Raw genomic sequence first — 23,823 nt, 5'->3', positions numbered from 1 at the left:
TGGGGTTGGGCGCGGGGTGAGGAGCTGTCGGTGGGTGCTCTGCACCCACCAAATTTTCCCCGTGGGTGCTCCAGCCACTTTTGATGTGATCAGTGGGGGGAGCAGCTGCTCCCCCTGCTTCCCCCGCAGCTATGCTACCCCATCCCTAGGAGTCAGAGGGACCTGCCAGATGCTTCCTGGGAGCCACCCCACGTAAGCACCGCCGGGACTCCCCACCTCGCCCCTGGCAGGTCCCTCTGGCTCTTAGGCGCAGGGTGGGCACCCACTACGGTGGCCCACGAGACCCTCCTGCCCAGTTCCGAGGGCAGTCAGGGGACAGAGGTGGATGGGATGGGGGTTCCGGGGGGGCGGGGATGGGCCACGACCCCCTCCTGGGGTTAGGAGGGAACCGGTTGTTAAGATTTTGGCAGCTCATCACTGGGTTCGGGCTTTGGGGTGGGGCTGGGGATGAGGAGTTTGGGGTGTAGGAGGGTGCTCTGGGCTGGGACCGAGGGGTTTGGAGGGCAGGAGGGGGATCAGGGCTGGGGTAGGGGTGCAGGAAGGGGTGCACGTTCCAGTTGGGAGTGCAGGCTCTGGGGTGGGGCTGGGGATGAGAGGTTTGGGGTGCAGGAGGGTGTTCTGGGCTGGGATCAAGGGATTTGGACAGCGGGAGGGGGATCAGGGCTAGGGCTGGGGTTGGGGTGTGGGGAGAGGCTCAGGGGTGCAGGCTCTGAGTGGCACTTACTTCAAGCGGCTCCCAGAAGCAGCGGCATGTCCCTTCTCTGGCTCCTACGTGGAGGCGCAGCCAGGCTTCCCCATCCGCAGGCACCGCCCCTGCTGTCCCCATTGGAGCACCAGAGGGGGCCATTGGATTGCGTAGCAGCCGGAGCAGGGCCATCCCGTGGCTTCCAGGAGCCGTGTGGTGCAGCCCCCGACCCTGCGCCCCAGCTGGAGCGCTGGAGCAGGGCCACACCACGTGGTGCAGCCCCCGACCCAGTGCCCTGGCCAGAGCGGGTCTGAGCCCCGTGATATGGCCCTGACCCAGCGCCCTGGCTGGAGCAAGGGCCAAGCTGCGTGGTGGAGCTTGCAGGCTGGCTTAAAACGGCTCGTGGGCTGGATCCGACCTGCGGGCCATAGTTTGCCCACCCCTGCTCTAAATCTATATATGGAGATATAGTTAGAGCTATCACATCACACACTTATTTTATATATTTGCAGCATGATTTGTTCTACCATCAAATCTTCTACTGTACCGTTAACGTTTTGTTTAACCAATCAGGGATTAGTTTGCTACAAGCGAAGTCCTATGTCGAATGCTGAAACTAACCAGACTGTAGTATTCTGGGGAGCTTTTCTGTAAGTTTACAAATATACAAAAACAAAAGACCAACCTCTTTCCAAAAAACCCAAGTCACTACTTTTCATCTGGCAAAAAGTTGTATACACATGATTTAAACTTTCCTTTTTAAATGTTGAACTGGTTTTGGCAATTTTAATAAAGTACAATATATTACAACCAAACCAAAAAAATAGCAAGTTTCAGTAACAGCTGTTAAGAGTGATGTAATCTGAACATTTTCACCCACCCCTCCCTAGAGACAGAGAGAAAAAAAATCCTCCACCATCCGATAACTCAATTTGTTTCTTTAGGAAGCTAACCAATAGGAAGCAACACAACAAGCGTGTGGTATCAAATGAAGCTGACCAATCTTGTGCTCTGTATTAGCAAGAACACCCTCCTTCACTGGCTGGAGGATCCTGTGGTTTGTCCAACTTGATGTCAATCACTGATGGAGGAAAGAAAGGTTAAGGAAGATGATGATATCATTACTCAAGGTAAACCTGTGTATTCTAGGTGCTGGGGCAGTTACCGCTGCTTGATTTCTGGCAGGTGGGAATTAATTTTAGTGTTCATGGAAGTGATATACCAACTGGCAGCAAGCACAGTGCAGGTTGGTGCTGTGTATCTCCACCTACCTATGTCCTAAGCCATCTCTACAGGACTTCTGCTTCACATGGAGGACCCCCAAAATTTCTGTCAAGGCACTTCCATCCAGACTTGTAGTGTCCGCTGCTTTGGTCTGGGCAGAGATTGCCAAGTGTGCTGAGTTGGGTAGGGGAGTTGGCAGACAAATATCCTCTAAGACAAAAGCACCCAACGCAAATCACATGGGACCAAAATCCGAAAGCTGTTCCGCGTACAGGCCCACCTGGGAGCCGAGGCATGGACCCAGGGGGCTAGCCCGTTGCACCACCGTGGCCACACCACTATTTTAGACATGAGCTTGCTCAAAGCTAGTGTGCGTAGGTCTACCCACCTGGACCTACACCTCTGGCTGCAGGGAGATGTACCTAGGGGGCCGTAGGGTACTGCCTCCCCCCACCCCCACCAGCTCTTTTCCTCCTAGGGAAGGTGCCAAATAAGCTATAAATGTGTACACTAGCCATACAACATGGGAGCAAAATTGCAAGTACCCCACTCTGCTCTCATATAGCAGGACTACAGGCCCTTGTTCTGCTGTGACGAATGTCGTTGAACCCAGGAGGCCAAACCTCCCCTGGTCCTAATGCCACTTGCTGCTGCTGCTTTAAAATGACACAGCAATTCCATCTGGCTGTGCGCTAAATGCAGCTGATTTAATAATTCACAGGCTTCCCTGAACAAAGAGTTGAACTGAGGTGCACATGAACAGCCACAGCCAATTCCGAGAGCTGTGGCTGCCAACGCGCGCAAAGATAAATACATTAAAAAATAATGAGCTGGGTTGATGTGCTGCGGAGAGGCAGCCCCTTCAGTGTGACAAGCCACTTGCTAGCCTCAGCATGCAGGAATTTCTCAACAGATAGGTATGTTAAGGCTCAAGGCTAATCCTGGCCTCCTGGACCTGAGTATCCTACCTTAATGGTTCCAAGAGAGGACATCAGGTCCTCATCTTGCCTGAAACTAGCTTCTTCCCTGAATCCTCCAAAGGGACTACCAGCTCATCTCATCTGACCTCTTGTACCTCACAGGCCACTAGCCCCACCCAGCACTCACACACTAAACCCAACACCTGAAATGCGACCAAAGTATTACAGCCCCTTAGGAGACTAGACTATTACATGCCATGGGAGAGATTGGGAGGGACTGAGGTGCACCAGTGTGTGAGGCCCCTGCACTGAATCATAGAATCATAGAAGATTAGGGTTGGAATAGACCTCAAGAGGTCATCTAGTCCAACCCCCTGCTCAAAGCAGGACCAACACCAGCTAAATCATCCCAGCCAGGACTTTGTCAAGCCAAGCCTTAAAAATCTCTAAGGATGGAGATTCCACCATCTCCCTAGGTAACCCATTTCCGTGCTTCACCACCCTCCTAGTGAAATAGTTTTTCCTACTATCCAACCTAGACCTCCCCACTGAACTTGAGACCTTGTTCTGTCATCTGCCACCACTGAGCACTGCCTAACTCCATCCCTTTGGAACCTCCCTTCAGGTAGTTGAAGGCTGCTATCAAATTCCCCCTCACTCTTCTCTTCTGCAGACTGAACAAGCCCAGTTTCCTCAGTGTCTCCTCATAAGTCATGTGTCCCAGCCCCCTAATCATTTTCATTGCCCTCCACTGGACTCTCTCCAATGTGTCCACATCCTTTCTGTAGTGAGGGGCCCAAAACTGGATGCAATACTCCAGATGTGGCCTTACCAGTGCGAATAATCACTTCCCTTGATCTGCTGGCAATGCTCCTACTAATGCAGCCCAACATGCCATTAGCCTTCTTGGCAACAAGGGCACACTGCTGACTCATATCCAGCTTCTCATTCACTGTAATCCCCAGGTCCTTTTCTGCAGAACTGCCTCTTAGCCAGTCAGTCCCCAGCCTGTAGCACTCCATGGGATTCTTCCATCCTAAGGGCAGGACCCTGCACTTGTCCTCGTTGAACCTCATCAGATTTCTTTTAGCCCAATCATCCAATTTGTCTAGGTCAGTCTGGGCCCTATCCCTACCTTCCAGGGCATCTACCTCTCCCCCCAGCTTAGTGTCATCCACAAACTTGCTGAGGGTGCAATCCACCCCATCATCAAGATCATTAATGAAGATGTTTAACAAAATCAGCCCCAGGACAGACCCCTGGGGAACCCTGCTTGATACCAGCTGCCAACTAAACTTAGAGGAAATCACTGGATGGTGACATCAAGAAAATGCAAACTAGACATCACTGGCAGGAAAATGATTAAATGAGAGAGACCCAGATAATCCTGGCAAGTGACCCTGCACGCACATGCTATAGAGGAAGGTGGAAAACCCCCGAGGTCCATATCAATCTGACTTAGGGGAAAATTCCTTTCTGCCCCGTGAGGCAATCAGTTAGACCCTGAGCATCTGAACTCAAACCAGTCAGCCCAGCACCTGAAAGAATGCATGGTGCCATCTGAGAGCCCTGGCACACCCCAGCCAATGTCCCATCTCCAGCCATGGCCCTCACTGATGCTTCAGAGGAAGGAGATTAAAAAAAAAAAAACCCTCCCAGAATACATGGGTGGGAAAAACTGCCTTTCTGACCCCTGCTCGTTGTTTCACATGGCCTGCCCCCATAGTGTTTGCTGTGTGATGGGGTTGGGATTCCTTTGCTTCACCCTCTCCCATGGTTTTTAATCCATTTGCCCAAATGTCTAGTTCATGGCTCTGTTTCCTCAAAGACTTCGGGGCAGGTGGCTGAGGAGGGACAAGTGCTGGGGAAAAGGGGTTGGGAGACAGGTCAGTGTCCTTGCCATCCAAGTCGGGGGAGTTAGGCGCCTGTGAGGATCTGCGCTCCAGAAGAAGACCCGTAAAGGGAGAGGCCCAGGCAGAATCCAGGAGTGAATATGGCAGATACCACTGGCTCCAATACTGAGTATGGCACTTTTAACTGCCCGCCTCCCACCCCATAGATCCGCCAATGGGCTGATAATCCATTGTGCTTGTGGCATGTTCACTACAGAAGGTGCTAAGTGTTATTTCCCAGCCTACTCCATATTACAGCTGCAGTGAGAGATATCTGAGACACAGAGCCATGAAAAGGCGGAAAACTGACTGCTGGGCTCTCTGGGCCAGATTGTCAAAGGTTGTTAGGCGCTGAAAAATGCAGGTGGGTGCCTAGTGGGCTATCTCGTACCGAAGCAGGTTAGGTGCCTAGCTCCCATCGACTTCACTTGGAGCTGCAAGTGTTTAGCACATCCGGGAAACAAGTGCAAGTCCAATGCTAATGCTAGTGTAGACAGGGCTCCCAGCGGGCATCATTGGCCTAAGTACCATGTCCTCTAGCTTGGCTTAGAGCAGGTCTGCTCGTCCCAGTAGGGCCAATGCGGGCAGGCATAGACCCTTGTCTGCACTAGGGCCTGCAACGAGCACTGAACCTGGGCAGAACATTTCAAAGCTGCCTAATGGATCTGGATGCCCAATTCCCATGAAGATTAACTGAGGTCCCTTAGTTGGCTGTGGAAATCTCAGTTTTAGGGCTTAACCGGGGGGGGGGGGGGGGGGGCATGATGCATAGGGCTGCGGGGGTGGCAGCCTCACAGCTCTGCAGAATCCTTCACACCACTGGGATCAGGAGCGAGTGCCTGGCCTGCTCCGAGGTTGCTGGGACTCAGCTCAGCATGGCAGAGGAAAGACACCCCTAGCGCACGGCTGCGAGTGGGAAGGGATCACAGCAGGCAGCATCGAGTGGGGTGCTGGGCACAGCTGATCGGAGGAGCTGCACTACAGGGGAATGCTAATTAGGTACACACCTCATCACAAGAGCTCATGCCATTTCCTGGGAGGCAGCTTTTGCTCCCATGGTAACAGGGACAGGAATCATTAGCCTGGGCCACTGCCTTGTGAGGAGGAACGGTCCTGCCCAGCCAGGCTTCCAGACATCTCCTCCTGGGCCAGGTGCTGGCGCCTTAAGTGAAATGATGGCATAAAACAGTTTCCTGGTGGGGCAGACGGGTGGTTTTCACTGACACTGCGACAGTATTAGGCTTTCCCCTGCTGTTGAGGCCCCCGGCTTCTGTGAAACGGGAGTGTCCTTCAGCTCTGAAACTCTGCCTGGCTCCATTAGCTGAACTGGGGATGGAATTTAGGATTTTCAGAGCCTACATTGGAGTCTGCCTGGTCATGGCTGAAGGAGGCTGCAGCTCTCACAGCACTGCCCAGACAACTGGCAGGCACAGTCCCAGGCATTGGCCCCTCTGTGCCGCCTCCTAGTGCTTTGTTGTGGGGGGCGGAGTCCTGGCACTATGGAGTCAGCAACTTCTGTGGGCTTCTCTTGGCCTCCAATGCTGGCTGCTGCTCCACACTCCCTCTCACCTGCCTATATGCGTCCAGGCCAGTGCTTGGAGAAGAAGAAACCATCCCCTAGCTCCATTAATTTAAGGCAAGTGCACCTGGATAGCTCCTTCGTCAGGTGTGTTTACCCCTCACATGGGTTTTCCATTGCTCCCCATCGCTGGCTGGGAGGGACTCACTGTCACCTTCAGTGGCCATGGCAACCGGGTTTGAAGAAAGGGCCCAGTCTTGTCTCCCCTCAGGGCTATCAGCAAATCTGAGGGACAAGAGTGGCTAAAGGCTCCAGTTCCGTCCCCTCTCGTAGTCTGCAGGAACACTGACTCGGTTGCCCCACTGCCTGGCAGACCCCAGGGAAGGGTGTGGGAGAGGGAGGGTGGAATCCCAGAACTGGCCATCTGCACCAGGGGCCACATGCAGGCTCTGACCTGCCCCCGAGACAACCTGAGCCCGGCACACCTCATTGCAGATTAAGGGGCACATCCTCAAGCGCAGCTGTCTTCTCCATTCCCTCCCACAGTGCTGCGCTTCCATTCACCTCTGCTATCTGCCCACCCTTGACTCTGAACTCCCCTTCCCCTCCTCCTGTCCCGCTACCTGTCAATCTGCCCATCATGTCAGTCACTGTGCGCCTCACTGTCTCGCTGGGCAGCCTCATCCAGACCAGTCTGGAGTCCCCACCTGGAGTTGTCACACTGACTTCCAACCTGCACAGTGCCCCCGACCCTGGGGAAACAATCCCCACCCATGAACTGTATTTGTCCTGGGTACAGGAGGGGCTGCACTCACCAACGTTTCCATCTTGTGAGGGCTTCATACAGAGATTGAATACCCTTTTGGATGATGCTTTAGCCAAGCAGTGCAAACCCATACAGATTTAAGTAAATACACTGATATCACAACCCACACCCACCCCCCGCCCAGGGTGAGCCGTGTCCTTGAACTGGGAGCCATTGACATCAATGCCCTTTTGGAGGTGGGAGCCCCTAGGACTTGGGGCTTAGCAGTCACAGTGCACCGGGGCAGTTTAAACCCTCCCTCGTCTGCACAGGGATTGATCGGAGAGCTCAAATGGCTTCTGTACTGAACACCCCCTGCTGCAGTGCATAATAAATGCCATTGAATAGCTGCCAGTGTTGTGTAAATATTAACTGGGATTGGCCCAAGGCTGTCACTCCGGTGCCTCAGGTCAGGGGAAGCCTTGGTGATACTATGTTGGGACAATAGCAACTTGACACAAGCTGTCCTCATTCAGAAAACACTGCCTCCCTGCACTGTTCACTAAGGAACTATTTGCTGCTCCCTCTCCCCTGGCCCTGGGGGAGTCATTATTGCTGTGTTTAATTTAAAAACAGGGAACTTCTCTGTAATAAATAAATCTTAATTGGAGCAGAACCATTAGCCACCCAGCTGGAGGAACTGCTACATTGATGCTTTTCTTTTTGTTCATTCAGTAATTGGAGAAAAGAGACGATTAGCTTGGTCTAATGAGAGCACTGGTGTCTGCCAGAACCTAGCTGTGGTGGAAGGGAACGTTTTCTGTCTACCTTCACACTGGGTACAGAGCAGTTTGCCCTGTAAGCTTCCCCAAATCTGCCCTCAGATGCTCCTCTGGTGGATGGCTGAGCAGTAATCCAGAAGCACAAATAACTAAGGAGTGGTTATGAGAGGGGAGCACAGGGAGACATGAGGAAATCCACCAAACGGTTCACTTTATCCTCTTTGTTATTAGCTCTTCATGGCTGAGAACTAACGAGGGGTGAATCTAAAAAGGGATGTTTCAAATAGGAATCAGAAAGCTCAGCAGCTTTCCCAATCTCATCTCAACCTTCCAGTCTGCAAAGCGTAGAAGATGAGCTGTACTGCAAGATTTCTGATCCTGACAAGTTTAGGCCCTGGTTCTGCAATGAGCTCTGGCTAGGCAGACCTTTCCTGACTTAACTAAGGCTCAGTGCTGGTAAGGTGATCATAGAAATGTACGGCTGGAAAGGATCTGAAGAGATCATCAAGTTCTGCCCCCTCGGCAAAGGCAAGGCCAAGTAAACCTAAATGATTTCTGAGGGCACTTGTCCAACCTGTTCTAAACCACTCCCAATGACAGGAATTCTGCAGCCCTCCCTAGGGAACCTGTTCCAGAGCTTAATTCTCCTTAGAGTTAGAAAGTTTGTCCTAGTATCCAACCTAAATCCATCTTGCTGCAGCCTAAGCTGCTCACTTCTTGCCCTACCCTGTGTCAAGTTCAGAGCCTTTGTGTGAGTCAAAAGTACCACGAAAAACAATAGTCTCCTTCATGGTATTATGGTACTTTGATCACACTATAATAACGGTACTGTGTGATTAAAGGGTGGCTTCATTGTAGTTACAGTGTAATTCAAGTGTGATTTTTGCTTTTCAGTGTGTAATCACCAGCACCATTTATATCACGAGTGGGTTAGCTACACCACTGAATTACTTATCATTACCCCTTGTGGGTATATCCAGGTATATTAACTACATCATATTCAGGTTGTTATTCCTCTCAGTCACGTAGCCAACTTTCTGGTGACAGGGATCAGCACTAATTACAGATCTCAGAAAGCAAAACCACAGTAGCACTACACTGTAATTGCAGTTACAGGACCCTTTGTAGCAAGCATGGTGGATACTTTTGGCTGGAAGGAGAAAGGGCCGAGGAAAAACCTACAAAAACGTAGTGAAAGCTTTGGAATTCAGGAACAGTCGAGTTTGACCTTCTAGGTGACTCACGGTGTGACTTCTCTGATCCAAAATGGGTGGGCCAGCCCTCCTGCGAACAACTCCCAGCATGCCCCCCTGCAAAACTGGAAAGATAAGTTGGTTTAGGTCGCTCAGCTGCCTGTTCTGCTAGCCCTATGGGATGGCAGCTGGGAACAGCAATCCCTGGACAATACCTTTCCTTGAGGCAGAAGTAGCAACTGCCTGATGTGTTTCCTTTGGAAGGCTGGGTAGAAATCCAAGAGTCCAGCACTAAAGGTATTGATTCTACTGATCCTACTGCTGAGCTCTTTTACAGAGTTGCAATCCAGGCTCATGGAGGGGCCGATAGAGCTGTGATGGGTTGTCAGTCCCAACAGAAAAACAAACCCATCTACTGCTGGCAGACTTCATCCACAGGTGACTTTACATCACCACCAGGGAGGGATGCAATGAGGGAAGCAAAGAAAAAAAAAGCAAAGAAGAAAGCCAAGGAAAGTGTGGGCCCCTTACTGAATGAGGGAGGCAACCTAGTGACAGAGGATGTGGAAAAAGCTAATGTACTAAATGCTTTTTTTGCCTCTGTCTTCACTAACAAGGTCAGCTCCCAGACTGCTGCGCTGGGCATCACAAAATGGGGAAGAGATGGCCAGCCCTCTGTGGAGATAGAGGTGGTTAGGGACTATTTAGAAAAGCTGGACGTGCACAAGTCCATGGGGCCGGATGAGTTGCATCCGAGAGTGCTGAAGGAATTGGCGGCTGTGATTGCAGAGCCATTGGCCATTATCTTTGAAAACTCGTGGCGAACGGGGGAAGTCCCGGATGACTGGAAAAAGGCTAATGTAGTGCCAATCTTTAAAAAAGGGAAGAAGGAGGATCCTGGGAACTACAGGCCAGTCAGCCTCACCTCAGTCCCTGGAAAAATCATGGAGCAGGTCCTCAAAGAATCAATCCTGAAGCACTTGCATGAGAGGAAAGTGATCAGGAACAGCCAGCATGGATTCACCAAGGGAAGGTCATGCCTGACTAATCTAATCGCCTTTTATGATGAGATTACTGGTTCTGTGGATGAAGGGAAAGCAGTGGATGTATTGTTTCTTGACTTTAGCAAAGCTTTTGACACGGTCTCCCACAGTATTCTTGTCAGCAAGTTAAGGAAGTATGGGCTGGATGAATGCACTATAAGGTGGGTAGAAAGCTGGCTAGATTGTCGGGCTCAACGGGTAGTGATCAATGGCTCCATGTCTAGTTGGCAGCCGGTGTCAAGTGGAGTGCCCCAGGGGTCGGTCCTGGGGCCGGTTTTGTTCAATATCTTCATAAATGATCTGGAGGATGGTGTAGATTGCACTCTCAGCAAATTTGCGGATGATACTAAATTGGGAGGAGTGGTAGATACGCTGGAGGGGAGGGATAGGATACAGAAGGACCTAGACAAATTGGAGGATTGGGCCAAAAGAAATCTGATGAGGTTCAATAAGGATAAGTGCAGGGTCCTGCACTTAGGACGGAAGAATCCAATGCACCGCTACAGACTAGGGGCCAAATGGCTAGGCAGCAGTTCTGCGGAAAAGGACCTAGGGGTGACAGTGGATGAGAAGCTGGATATGAGTCAGCAGTGTGCCCTTGTTGCCAAGAAGGCCAACGGCATTTTGGGATGTATAAGTAGGGGCATAGTGAGCAGATCAAGGGACGTGATCGTTCCCCTCTATTCGACATTGGTGAGGCCTCATCTGGAGTACTGTGTCCAGTTTTGGGCCCCACACTACAAGAAGGATGTGGATAAATTGGAGAGAGTCCAGCGAAGGGCAACAAAAATGATTAGGGGTCTAGAACACATGACTTATGAGGAGAGGCTAAGGGAGCTGGGATTGTTTAGTCTGCAGAAGAGAAGAATGAGGGGGGATTTGATAGCTGCTTTCAACTACCTGAAAGGGGGTTCCAAAGAGGATGGCTCTAGACTGTTCTCAATGGTAGCAGATGACAGAACGAGGAGTAATGGTCTCAAGTTGCAGTGGGGGAGGTTTAGATTGGATATTAGGAAAAACTTTTTCACTAGGAGGGTGGTGAAACACTGGAATGCGTTACCTAGGGAGGTGGTAGAATCTCCTTCCTTAGAGGTTTTTAAGGTCAGGCTTGACAAAGCCCTGGCTGGGATGATTTAACTGGGAATTGGTCCTGCTTCGAGCAGGGGGTTGGACTAGATGACCTTCTGGGGTCCCTTCCAACCCTGATATTCTATGATTCTATGATTCTATGAAATTCTGATGTCAGCTTTGGGCCTCAGAGCTCTGGGTGCCTCCCTTCTCAGGTACCTTTGTCACTAGTCATTTTATAAAGCACATGTTCTAGAGCCTTAAACAGGAGAGGTCTGTTTGAGAGATCTGCTCACACAGCATGCTGGATGCACACCTGATGGTGCAGCTAGATACACAAGGCACCTCCCTGCTGCAGCCTGGCCCTGCACACAGAGATGTACCCATAGAAGGACAGGTGGAACTGTGGGGTTCTGCTGCTTTGGAGGCCCTGTAAATCCACTAGGATCTCCACAGGAGCCCAGCTCGCAGCGGCTACCTGTGGGACATGCTGAATCAGTGCATACCCCAGCTGTCTTGGCCATCCACCCCTGCTGGCAAATGCAACCCCAGATGTCCTGGCCCTGTAGCATTAGAAAGCCTGCTGCAATCTTCCTCCCAGGCAACCAGCATCTGCCCCAGCTTCAGGTCTTACAGCTCAGCTTTCTCTGTCATTCTGCCTTTGTGCATCACTATATCAAACTCAAGGATTTCCTTTCTATTCTGCCTCTGTCATGACATTTTGTATGAAGAATACTGTCTAAAAACATTGTGAGGTCTTATGTAAACCAGTAAGATATGGCAGGGTGTGGCCATACAGCCTTCAACCTCCGAAGATTGAATGATGTTAGATAGGATTCCTGCACTCTGGAGTGTCTTACCTCTATGGGAGAATGGTTCTGTTTGAAAACTAAAACCCCAGTTTGTGGAAGAGAAATCCAGATTCTGTTGCTTCTCAAGCTTTCCAACTGTGGTGATGGCAGAGGCACCACTGCATGGATGAATCAGAATGAGCCTGGCTTTTGTGTTTGACTTGATACCCTAGTAAACTGGGTTAGGGGTCTTTGCTGATACATTGCTCTGATTTGTAATGCCAAAGCTCCTGCCTGTGCTAGCCAATGCGGAATAAAAAGGTGAGGAAACAAAAGCAAAATCTAAAGAGTGCTAGGCATGAACCACACAGACGTGTGGAATGATGAGATTTGTATCGGCAAATGTGGAACTCACTGTACGTACACAAACTGATGAAACAATATTTCCATTGATAATAATTGAAATGTGCAGCTAGGCAACGTGAGAAAAATGTGCTTTGAGAATGTTTTACAGTTTGATTTAAGGAGCTTTACTTTGTATATTTTGCCATGTGATGTTGTTAATTGTGTTTTAATGGTTATAAAGCTTTAACTTTTTGAATTTCAACATCTATTGTCATTAAATAATTATTGTCTGGCTCCCATCATAATTTCCCACAATCATGAACATTTAATTAGATAAACACTGAAAAAATGCTTAACACACATGATTTGGTGCAACTGTAAAAATGTAAGTCGAAAAAATAGGCTTAAAAATACATCAATATACATCTGTCAAAATTCTAAAAAAATCAAACTCTAATCCTGCCAAGCCCAGCCATAAAGCACTGAGCCAGCCCTTCAGCTCCAGCCTCCAAGTAGTTACATGGGCCCTTTGGAACCGAAGGAAAAGAACCAGTGCATTAATGACTCTTTTCCTTCTAGCATGTTGGATGTGATTGCATAGTCACAGGGGACATACACATATGTGCCTGATGGCTTCTCTCCACTTGAGTGAGTTTGTTTGGAGGCCTAAGGGTATTTTATGAGCTGCGCCACTCTAACATCCTCTAGTTGGCCTCTGCGTTGGGAAAGCATGGCTCGTCTCCCAGCATTCCAAAAGCATCAGACCAGAAAAATGCTATGTCCCAGACTGCAGCTTCAATACTGACGGTCCGTGGAATGCTCCGCTTTCCAAATGGCCTCTACACATTCCCGTGGAGTATTAAGGGGTTACAAGTATCTCCATTATTGCTGTCCTTAGCCTGGGGGCAGAAATAATGTCCCTTAGACAATGCTATTCTCTGTTTGGAGCAGTGCTCAAGTCTTAGCAGAGAAGTGCCGCAATGGCACTGGTGTCTCATTCCTCGGTGCTGGAGGTACCGGAATGCTGATCCCAAAGGAGGGCTGGAATGGCATTCTGGCATAACTTGGGTCCTGGCCTGGCTGCAGGACTAAGGTTACTGGAACATCATGTTATCAGAGCAGAATTAGGAGTAACATCGCTTGGGCATTGGAACCTCAGGCTGTGCTGACTGGCGCTGCTCTTTGGAGCAGGTCCAGTGTGTAGACAGAGCCTAGCATGCAGCGGGCATTACTGGAATACTGATACAATAATAACAGAGCAATACTTCAGCTGGTTTTACTGCATTTGCTTGGCATGAGGAGCAAGATTTCGAGCATTGGCACTTTCTGGTGGCTTGGAGGAAAAAACTGGGGCATCAATTTTAAGCCCGGAGAGTGGCTCCCATGCACCCACTAGTGCCAGGGCTGTGTAATGACTGTGTAACCCAATGCAGGGACCATGCTGTACTAAACAATGGTTCACACAAAGCCTTAGGGAATATTGCAGAAGCCAACAGCGTTATCCGCTGTGCCAGGAAATCTTTACCTTCCATCAGACGGACCATGATGATGGGCTCCTTTATAAAAATAATAAAAAAGAAGCTAGAGAGCTACCTGGACAACTGCCAGGGAAGTATGGAAAGACTTGGGTTAATTGTATCAGCTGAAGGATGAGGTGGCAAGGCCATGATTTTCAAGAGTGCAGCACACTGGCACTGAGAATCTTGAAAATCTGGCCAGGAGCGTCCCCTTGGGAGCGGCTGGGTGCTGAGCATTTTGGGCTCCCTGTCCTGTTTTAGGGGCAGAGCTCTTTTGAAAACCTGGCCTGCACCATGATTCTTGAGCCCTTTTGACAATGATACCTTGCTAGACAGGAACCCCTGGGATCTTGATTCATCCCAGCCCCTTTGTGCTCACTTTGTACCTCTTTTTCTCTGCTCTCTCTCTAGCACCAAGGCCAGCCTGCTCCCAGTGGGCATCCTGTACTGGAGGAGGCAGTCTGAGGGAAGGGCACAGCTTCTCCATTCCCAGCCTGGCTCTTTGCTGCAGGGAACAACGCTGTGTGGGGCACTGCCATGCCGGCTTGTCTCCGTGGGAGTGAGGAGCCAGAAGAGCACTGGCTGTGTGGGAGCTCACAGCTACAGCTGGGCTCCATGTCACACCCTGCCAGAGAAGGGAAAGTAGTCTTTTCTGGTAGAAACTGAAGCTAATTCCTGCCTCTGCCAGCCAGTGACTCTGTGTGTGCAGGGCTGGAGCCGTAACAAATCCAGCTCAACACAAGTGCACACCAGCCCTCCAGCTCTCTTCAGCCGTCGCTGCACGTAATGACAGATGGGTGCTGGCTCTTTTATGCAAGGGAAGTTTTCATCTGCTAGACCCTCCACACCCTCAGCCAAAAATAAGTCCTGGCCTGTTACAAAACACCACCCCACCCCTAAGCTCCACCCCTGACATGGCGCTTCGCCACCCTCCCGGGTCTTACCAGAGCCCCCAACACTCCCCAATGCCCCTGGATGGTGGCTGAGCAATTGACTACAACTCCCACCAGACGCTGTGTGTGTGTGTGTGTGTGAGAGAGAGAGAGAGAGAAGCATGCAGCACTGTCCACGGGTTCTGTGGATAGATTAAACCAGCACCAAATGCACACTGGAAAAAAGAACTCTGCCTTGGTGCTATTCACAGTCCAACCCAGACACGATGTACAGTCCGAGGGAAGTGGCCTACAAGTACCGGCCAGTGGGGCACTTTTATCTGCAGCCTGTCTATGACTTGCTTGGCTCTGAGAAGCCTCATGAAACACTGCACCATTCCCCATGGATTGTATGCACAACATGAAGGCCACTGGCCCAGGGCAGGCACAGATAGCAAGTGGGCTACAGTGGCACACACAAGGAAAAACCCCCACTGCTGGAACCACTGTTGGCAATTAAAACCTTAATACACAAACCACACATCAGTGACCATAGCTAGCCAGGGCTGGCTTCTCTAAGTATTTAGTTGTCGAGTGCAAACAGGCATCCAATGGGATTTTCCAAAGCACCCAAGCAGGGCTGGTGCCTAATTCCAATTGATTTCAATGGGAGTTAGGCACCAAACCCACTCAGGTGCTTTGGAAAATCCCCCTAGGCACCTATTGGCATCATCAGGCTCCTAACTCCCTAACTCCCCACACATGCCACTAACAGCCACAAATCTGTCCCCTCTGTGCTCAACTCCTCTGACCCATGGGCTTTCTCTCACTCTCCAACTCCAGATATGGTTCCTTTGCCCAACCCCATCACCCTTGCACCTGGCCACTCCCATCAGGACTCCTTCTCTTTATGTACAAGGCTGTTTTCCTTCATCCTCTCCTCATCACGTCCACACACACACATTATTAAGTCCTCAACCCCCTCTTTCCAGTGCTGTTCCCCACTTCAGCCCTATTTTCTACAGGTCTGGTGACACAGAGCAGGGTGAGGCAGCCCAGCCCCGAATAAACCCAGCTGGAATTCCCAGCCCACTCTGTGCAAACAAGGACGAGGGACGGTGCACTGGAGGCTCTGGATTCTGCAGCTTTATGGATGTTTGTCAGCTCCCAAGTATTGTATATAGGATTCATGACTAGCTAAGGGCCAGACTGGAAACCCCTAGCACACAATAGTGTGCTTGGGCATAGAGTAGCCCCATTGAAGTCAATTTGGTTACTCGCATGAGTAACTGCACACCCACGTGAGTGAGGAGTTCACAGCCTGCCCTGCCTGTGGACAGGACAGAAATGACCTGTCTGAACAAAAGACCCTGGCAGTGTTTGCTGATTGCAAACGTGAGCCATCCAGGAAGTCTTGTGTTTTCATCCACTGGCTCATGCCTGCTCTGTGAGGCCTAGCCAGGCCTGGGGGCCTGCAGGGGAAATGGGCTCAGGGGCCCGTGCTGGGACTTTGCACAGCTCTGGAGGGGAGGCAGGTGTGAGACACCACTGTATCTGCATGTACATCTGACAACAGGGGATGTGGAGTCAGCAAACTCTGCTGTGCCACCAGGATTCTCACAGGACTTGAGCAAATGAAGGCGTGGGACTACATGTCACATGTGGGATAACATATGGGGATGTGGGCTCGGAGTTCACCCAGCAGCTCAGGCAGCTCAACAGCGCCTAGGCTCAGGGCATGAACATGTCCGTGCATGTGTCACATGGCAGGCTCCGAGCCCTGCGCTCATCAGGCAGTGCAAGGATGCCTGAGGTCCAGGTGCCGTGCTTCATCCACCCATGCTGTAGACAATGGTGCCAGGGCCTGTTTCAGATGGCGTCAGGGTGCCCAGGCTTGAGGTGCTGGGCTGGGCTCAGAGAACTATGCCATCACTACACTGTTTGTGGGCTCTGAGTGCACAGCCATGCTGTGTGACTGTCACCTCCCTGAGCCTCAGTTTCCCTTGGGGGACAATGTACTGACCTTTGAGATCGATGGCTGAATAGAAGAGTTTGGTAGTTTCATTAAAAAAAGGATACTTCCTTCTTTGCTCTTCTCTTGAACGCTCTCCATGCCGGGAAGGGCAGATGCAACACGTCGGAACAGCTGGCGTAGGTCGGGGGGTAAGAAAGAGAAGGAATCTGTCACTGAAGTTCAGGGTTTGTATCCATAGCCATCACTTTTCATTCTGTATTTGACACAACTGAGAACAGCAAAACTCATTATGTGTAATGTTGGTGAAGCTAGACTGGGGACTGAGAGATGTGTCACTTCCACTCTGGTGTGACCAGATCAATGTGTAAGGTCTTGTTCATGGTAGAAAACTCACACTGGTGTAACTAAATGGATTTAAAAATCACTTTATACCGATTTAACTTAATCCAGGAAATAAAGGGATTAAACTAACCCTGTATAAACATGATTTACACTGGTTTAAGTGCAGCTATATAATGGATTTTCATCAGTGTAACTAAATCAGTTTAGTAATGCAAGCAGGGTCTGAATGAGTTCTCCCCTGACACTAGCTGGGAGGGGGACAGACTTCAGGAGAAAACTGTATTTACATGAACACACCTACTCTGCCAAGATGTCCAGCAGATAGAGTGGTGTTGTTCAAAGTGATCAAATTTGGGTGGTGTTGGGTTGCAAATCACTTTTGTACTGAATGCAGGGGTAGTGAAAGGTTGTTATCAGTGTTGTTGTCTTTATTGTATGAGTAAAGAGGATTAGAACTGTGCTTAACTGTCCCAAATGAGGGGGTCATCCCCATCTGAAAGGACCTCATTCAGCCAGGGGCTCGAATGCCAGACCCCTGTGAAAGTAAGAGGAGTGGGGACAGGTGTCCTAGCCAGGAGATGTGGCTTTTCCATAAGTGTCCCTAGGCTGGTTTAACCTGTTCCTCCCCACTGTTCAAAGATAGAGCTAAATAGGCTGTATTAGGAGCCTTTGTTATTTTAAGTGCTTAATTGGGAGCTGAAATCACTTGTGGTGGGACAGCATTTCTGTGCAGCCTGCTAAAAGCTGAAAATCACTAAGAGACTGACCAGCAGAGAGGAAGGTGACCAGCAGAGAGGAAGGTGAGAGGAAGGCCACAGTTGGCTGGCAGAAGCGGAATGAGCGGCTGGTGAGGTGGCCAGCCAGAGTAAGTGCTCAGATGGTGGAGCAAGCAAGGTGCCTTCTTCCCTGGGTGGGGAACTCACACAGACGTACCTCTGACCCCTGTGTCCTCACTAACCAAGGACAACCACTGTGAGTGGGGTATGGTAAGGGAACAGAGTGGGGCACAGCAAAGGAACTTTTGGCTTCAGAACTCAGGAACATGAGGCAGAAGACTCTGGCCCATGCATTCCGGGGTGGGTGTTCTGCTCATGGTTTTATGATTATAAATCCTGCTTGTGGCATTTTCCCTAATTAATGTTGGGTGAATTCCACGCTGGTTTGTCTGTGAAAGTGTTGTTTTCTTTGGCAAGAGAAAAGAGAGTTACTTGGAAATGATGCAAGGAACATGTCTGATTTAAACAGAGAGAAGCAATTTACTCACATGACTGGATGACTTGCCCAAAGTTCTAAGGAGGTTAATTTAAGTTTGATATGTGCTGAGTAATCCTTCATTTCCTTCCACTAGAATCAAAGACCAGCTTTGATTTTGTCACCTGTTTTCTGGCTGGATGTTGAGAGACATGGCACCAGCAGAGGAAGTAGCTAGACATCTAGGGCAGATTCCCAGCTGGTATAAACTGGCATCCCTTCATTGAAGCTACAGTGATTTCCACTAGGTGGGGAGCTGGCCCTTCAAAGTTATCATTTGCACCTTCAGTTTACTGTGCCAAATAAGACTGTTTCTGAAAACCGCTCCCCTGTATGTCTATTGCCTCCACGTTCCAGTCTGCAATACTGCATATTAGCATATTGTGTTAGTAAAGCACTCTCACAGCTAACAGTCATAAACTTCTTCCATGGAAGCTATTAGCATACATGGAGCCTTCCTTTCTGTAGTGTGGTGCAATGTGTGCTCATATTGCATTACTCCGCAAAGTAAATAACCTCAGCCAGGGAACAGCCATCCCCATCTGTAGTAAACATGCAATCTGAGATACTGCATGTGTTATGTGAAAAATCATATTTTCTTCTTCTCAAATAATTTCTAAACAGTATCATTTACATTAGATGATTAATTACAGGAGCACTGCTCATGTATCCCAAGTATGAGGCAATTTTATATCACATCTCTAATTCAGCAGAAGGAATGAGGTGATTTCTATCTTAGGACATGATTTATTATTACTGAGGCCAGGACAAGTATCTGTTAGAATTGACTGTTATTATCATTGTAGTTTAGTGAATCTACATCTGCTTTGCTGCTGCAGCTGTAGGAGCAAAAGACAATGGCTAGTACTTAGATTTATCTCGAAGCTAATGCTGTGCTCCAGTGTCCTGTCCATTACACTTTTCAAATCCTACATTCAGGGATCTAAACCAAGTCCGGGCTGTACAGTGACCTGGGATTTCTTTCCCTGAGATGCAAAAGGGAATACACATCCCTGTTTATTCATTTGCTCTAGTGAGATATTTACCTCCTGGTCATTATTATTGGTTATTTGTATCGTGGTAGCTCTCAGGGCCCCAGTGCAGTCACCACAAGAGGTAACAAACAATTATCAACAGGTTTTAACAGAGTGAAAAGACAGCTCCCACTGCAAAGATCCCACTGAGCAGTGATCTCACCTCCAGAGCTGTTGCAGCAGCCAACATGAAAGGGCCTCCCTGCTGTAATGGATTCAGTTTAATTAAATCTAGCAATCTGTTTCTGAGTCAAAGTTTTTCTTCGTCTACAGCTGCCCAGCTACCCACGCAATCCTTCCTATTAGAGCCACACCTGCCTAACCCTATTCAGAGTTCAGTGTTGAGTTGTGCAGACCATGTCAGACAAAGAGGCATGTATGGTGTCATGCTCAGAATGATATTGCAATGGGCAGCATCCTACTTGGGGCCTCACATGTGTGATCCCAGTTTTTATATGTGCAAAAAGGACACCATGTCTTGCAAATCTATCCCTCCAGAGGGCACCAGGAGGAATCTAAGAGTGCTCTATGTAGAAATGAACAACTGATGGAGGGAAAGGTGGCAGAGCTTTCTGCTTCTATAGCCAGTAAAGATACAATATTGCATCCTTATGATCTTGCTACGATTCTGGCTGCAGCAGGTCTTCCCTTACCTGTTTTACATTGTAGCCTGTCTTTGCACTGGTCTCGATAAACATGACACTCAGTTCTTTGGCTCTCTGTTCTCCCTCTTCAATTGTTATCTGCCTGAGGACACACAGGAGAGAAGGGAAAACCATAACTGTTCTAACCTTGCTGGGAAGGACTGGGGAAGGACCTAGCTTAAAAGTCTGAAGGGAGAAAGGGGAAGAGAATTGCGGTTGTCTGTGGTCTTGAGCACAGGCCTGTTTCCTCGCACCTCAGAGCAGAGATGGTCAAGGTCTCATGCCTACAAAGCCACAAGACCCCACAAACAGATGCCATGAATTGTGCCTCTATGACATGGGCTGCCTGGCAGAGAAAGTGCAGGCAAGGGAGGGTTTCAGTACCTAAATCCTTTGTGACTCAGCAAACAGAACGAGGGGGAGCTGAAGAGCGCATAGAAGTGTTTGAACCCAAGGGAGGGGGAGCCGAGCCCGGTCTGATCACACTTTAAACATCTGCTCAATCTGCTGAGAGTGGAGCCTCATTTCGGCATCCTCAAGCAGGCAGGACATATTTTGTGGGTGGAGCTTGGAAGAGTCGAACCAGTCGAACCAATGCTCCCCTCCCGCATTCGGCCCCAGGTGTGTGGGTGAGGAGATAGGAAAATCATTTGAACCCCTTTCCCGGCTGGACTCTCAGTGTCTATTCTGTGCCCATCAAAGTGGCACTGTCCTGTGAGCTCGGCCTCTGGGCTGCAGCAGGAACCCTCTTTACATGCCCTGGGCATGTTGATCATTAAGGACGTACCAGGCATGGGGCAGCACTTGAGGGTTAATGAATACATTGCCGGCCTTTCTCTGTGCTGGCACAGGGTATGAGGTTCGATTGGCACTAAACAGTATTCTCCTCTTCTTGGATTCTAGCAAAGTGCCTAGTGCAGAGGGGCCCAGCGTGGGCGTGAGTGAATGCAGACACTGAATCCCTCTGCCAGCACAGGCTGGCTTCTCCAGCTCAGTTTTCTGATCAAATGATGGAAAAAGTAGATTCTCCAGCTGCCCCTGCAGTCACCAGATCTACACTGCACTTAGACATCTGTGGCTGGCCCGGGCCACCGGACTTGGGCCACAGGCACTGACATCTACTGGCACCAGTGGGTGCTCGACCTCCCTCTGCCCCGCCCCGCCCTGACTCCACCCCTGCCCCGCCCCCTCCTACTCCCATTCCAACCTCTTCCCCAAAGTCCCCACCCCAACTCCGCCCCCATTCCAACCCCTTCCCCAAATCTCTGCCCTGGCCCCGCCTCCTCCTCTGAGTGTGCCATATTCCCGCTCCTCCCTCCCTCCCGGAGCTTGCTACAGCTGTTTGGTGGCAGCAAGCGCTGGGAGGTAGGTGGAGGAGCGGGGATGCAGCATGCTCAGGGGAGGAGGAGGTAAGGAGGGGCAGGGCAGGGAGCTTGGCTGCCGGTGGATGCAGAGCACCCATTAATTTTTCCCTGTGGGTGCTCCAGCCCCGGACACCCATGGAGTCAGCGCCTATGCATGGGGCTGTTTCATTGTGGTGTAGACAGGCTTGCACTGCAGCCCGAGCTCTGGGATCCTCCCACTGCACAGGGTCCTAGAGCCTGGGCACCAGCACTGCAGTTAAACAGCCACTTAGCCAGAGCCCCATCAGCTCGAGTCCGGGGGCACGGACCAGTCGCGGGTGTCTAAGTGCAATGTAGACATACCCTAGATCGGTCTGTCTCCATAGGGCAGCCAGCCTTCTGATGCCTGTCAAATCCATTCTTCTGACTTGACATCCACATTCCCTGTCTCCTCAGCTGCTTTCTGGAGGCCTGAAGGAACAACTGGCGCCTCAGACCTCTCCTTGGAGAAGCGGAGAACAATGGAAGCTGGAAGTCCTGCAAAACTTAGCTTAATGCAGCCCTTCTTCCCTCTCCTCTCGCCGCAGACAGGCCCTGGGAAAGCCCACTGCTATGCTGCAAGAACGCATCCATGGAGGAGAGACCGTGCATGTGCAGGCCCAATGGACACAGCTACCGCAGTTCTCCATCAGCAGTGCAGGGACTCAGACACAACTGCAGCGGAGCACCCCCAGGGACACACTTCTCTAAGATGAATGCCAAATTCCTCAGCAGTGGCGACAGAGCGGGGAATTGGAGGCTCTTCTAGCTGTTAATGGATTGAAGGCTGGCTGCTGTTTGGCCCCTTTCTCTGCCCTCCACCTGCAGCTCCTTTTGCCCACAGATTGCTGGACAGCTGCCTAGAAGCACTGCATTTCTTGCAAAGAGTTTATCTTTTTGTTCCATTTTGTCCCCCTCCCCTCCCATTTACTCTGGTGAATTTCAGTGGAATTCCATTTCATCCTGGAATTTTTTTGTTAGCAGCTCTTAACATGTGGGCAGTGTGACTGAGTTGATAGTGCACTGAACTGGGCCACAGGAGACCTGGGATTCTAGTCGCAGCTCTGCCCCTGGCCTACAGGCTAACTTACTTTGGCCCATAGCCTCAAAGGATGCCCTATCTCTCACTAAAATCGATGTGTGTTGGGTGCCCAAATAGCTCTGAGGACCTGGGCCTTTGGCTCTGTACAGTAAGGAGAATGACGCTTACCTCTTGGGAGAGCACTTTGAGCTGTCTGGATAAGGGCTAGGCATTATTAGTCAGCCGCCACAACCAGAAATGCCCACTTCTTCCCAGCCTGTCTTCAACAGCTCATATTTTGGTCCAGGCTGATTGGGACCTGTGGGCCAGGATCCCCCAGCTAGGGTGACCAGACAGCAAGTGGGGGGTAACAGGAGTCTATATAATACAAAGCCCCAAATATCGGGCTGTCCCTATAAAATCGGGACATCTGGTCACCCTACCCCCAACTGCGTGCCTGCTGGCAGCATGTCCCTGAGCTAGACCAATCAGGGGCTGCTGCACCTACTGCAGTCAGGCTCAGGACCCCTATAAAAGGCAAGACAGGCTGCTAGGAGGGAGACAGGATCCTGTAGACTAGCAGCCATGGCCAGGAGCTTTGCACACAGAAACTGATCTGCTTATGGAAGGAGCTGTCAGCAGGGGCTTACTCCAGTAACACTGGTCATGGATCTGTAAAGCAGGGGACTACATTTCCCATCAGCTTCCCCTCCCCCCTCCCCCCCCCCCAATTGCACTCCCTGCCCCTGGCCAGGTAAGGGGGAAGATCCTGAGGTGGGCGGTGGCTGGGCTCTGGTTTGGAGAGAATCCCTGGGAATGGGGGAACTGTGCACAGGGCCGCTGTGACTGCTGGATGCTCCAGCTGGGGCAGGTCTGCATGGGACTTCTGGGGGAGCAGTCGCAATTGGGCACAGAACCAGTGCAGAGGGGCCCCCATGAGAGACTCTAACTGAGTCTGGCTTGGGAACCCTCAAAGGCTTATTTGCTGGGACAGAGAGTGGCCTGGCGCGGGCACCCCTGGCATTAGCCCTGCAGAGCCCTGGTTCTCTACTTGGCTGCTATTGTTCACTTAGTCTCTGTCCCTAGTTTGTGTGCGGCCTTCCCCTTTCCTGACAGCCCCAGTACAAAGCTCTCCCTGAGCCATGTGTCTCAGTGGTTACCGGGACCCAACAGGGCTAGCGCAGCAGGGCCTAGCTGCTGCAATACCTCCAGTCATTGCCTCTAACACGTGGTACGCTGGGCAGGCTACGGGCACCCCAGTGCTTGGGGTACCAAGTAACCCCAGTAATGACACTTGATCAGACAATCTGACACTCACAGTATTTCAGTGCCCCCCCCAAGCCAAAATCTCAAACTCAATAGGATACCACTGAGTTACCATGGGGCAGAGCAGGAAAAAGGGGGTTGCAGCTGTGGCAGCGATTTGAACATGGCCAGTCTTCCAACCGGTCTCCCAATGGTACGTCAGTGCTTATCAGCTGTGACATCTGAGAATCTGCTCTAGAACTGCTGGGCTGTAAGGATAATGCCTTTCTCTTCCCTACCCGGTTCCCACCCTCCCGGCCCCCAGCCCCTCCT

The 23,823-nt window shown here is 50.5% G+C and overlaps 1 protein-coding gene across 2 annotated transcripts in view; it reads right to left on the bottom strand.

The window, feature by feature from the left end:
- Positions 1–1,701: 1,701 nt before the first annotated feature.
- The window catches only part of RAB6B (RAB6B, member RAS oncogene family), a 129,982-nt gene continuing 107,860 nt past the window's right edge, over positions 1,702–23,823 (bottom strand). The window contains exons 6-8 of one of the 2 annotated variants that reach the window (XM_077826492.1): positions 19,852–19,945; positions 16,676–16,742; positions 1,702–1,766 (exon numbers count right to left, since the gene is read on the bottom strand). In XM_077826492.1, coding sequence (XP_077682618.1) covers positions 1,702–1,766; positions 16,676–16,742; positions 19,852–19,945 — 226 coding nt within the window. The remainder of the gene's footprint in view (positions 1,767–16,675; positions 16,743–19,851; positions 19,946–23,823) is intronic. The other variant, XM_077826493.1, reaches the window with a different exon arrangement.

The sequence above is a fragment of the Eretmochelys imbricata genome, chromosome 9 (assembly GCF_965152235.1).
Source record: "Eretmochelys imbricata isolate rEreImb1 chromosome 9, rEreImb1.hap1, whole genome shotgun sequence".
NCBI lineage: Eukaryota > Metazoa > Chordata > Testudines > Cheloniidae > Eretmochelys > Eretmochelys imbricata.
The sequence above is the reverse complement of the archived record's forward strand: the minus strand, read 5'-3'. Positions and strand labels throughout refer to the sequence as shown.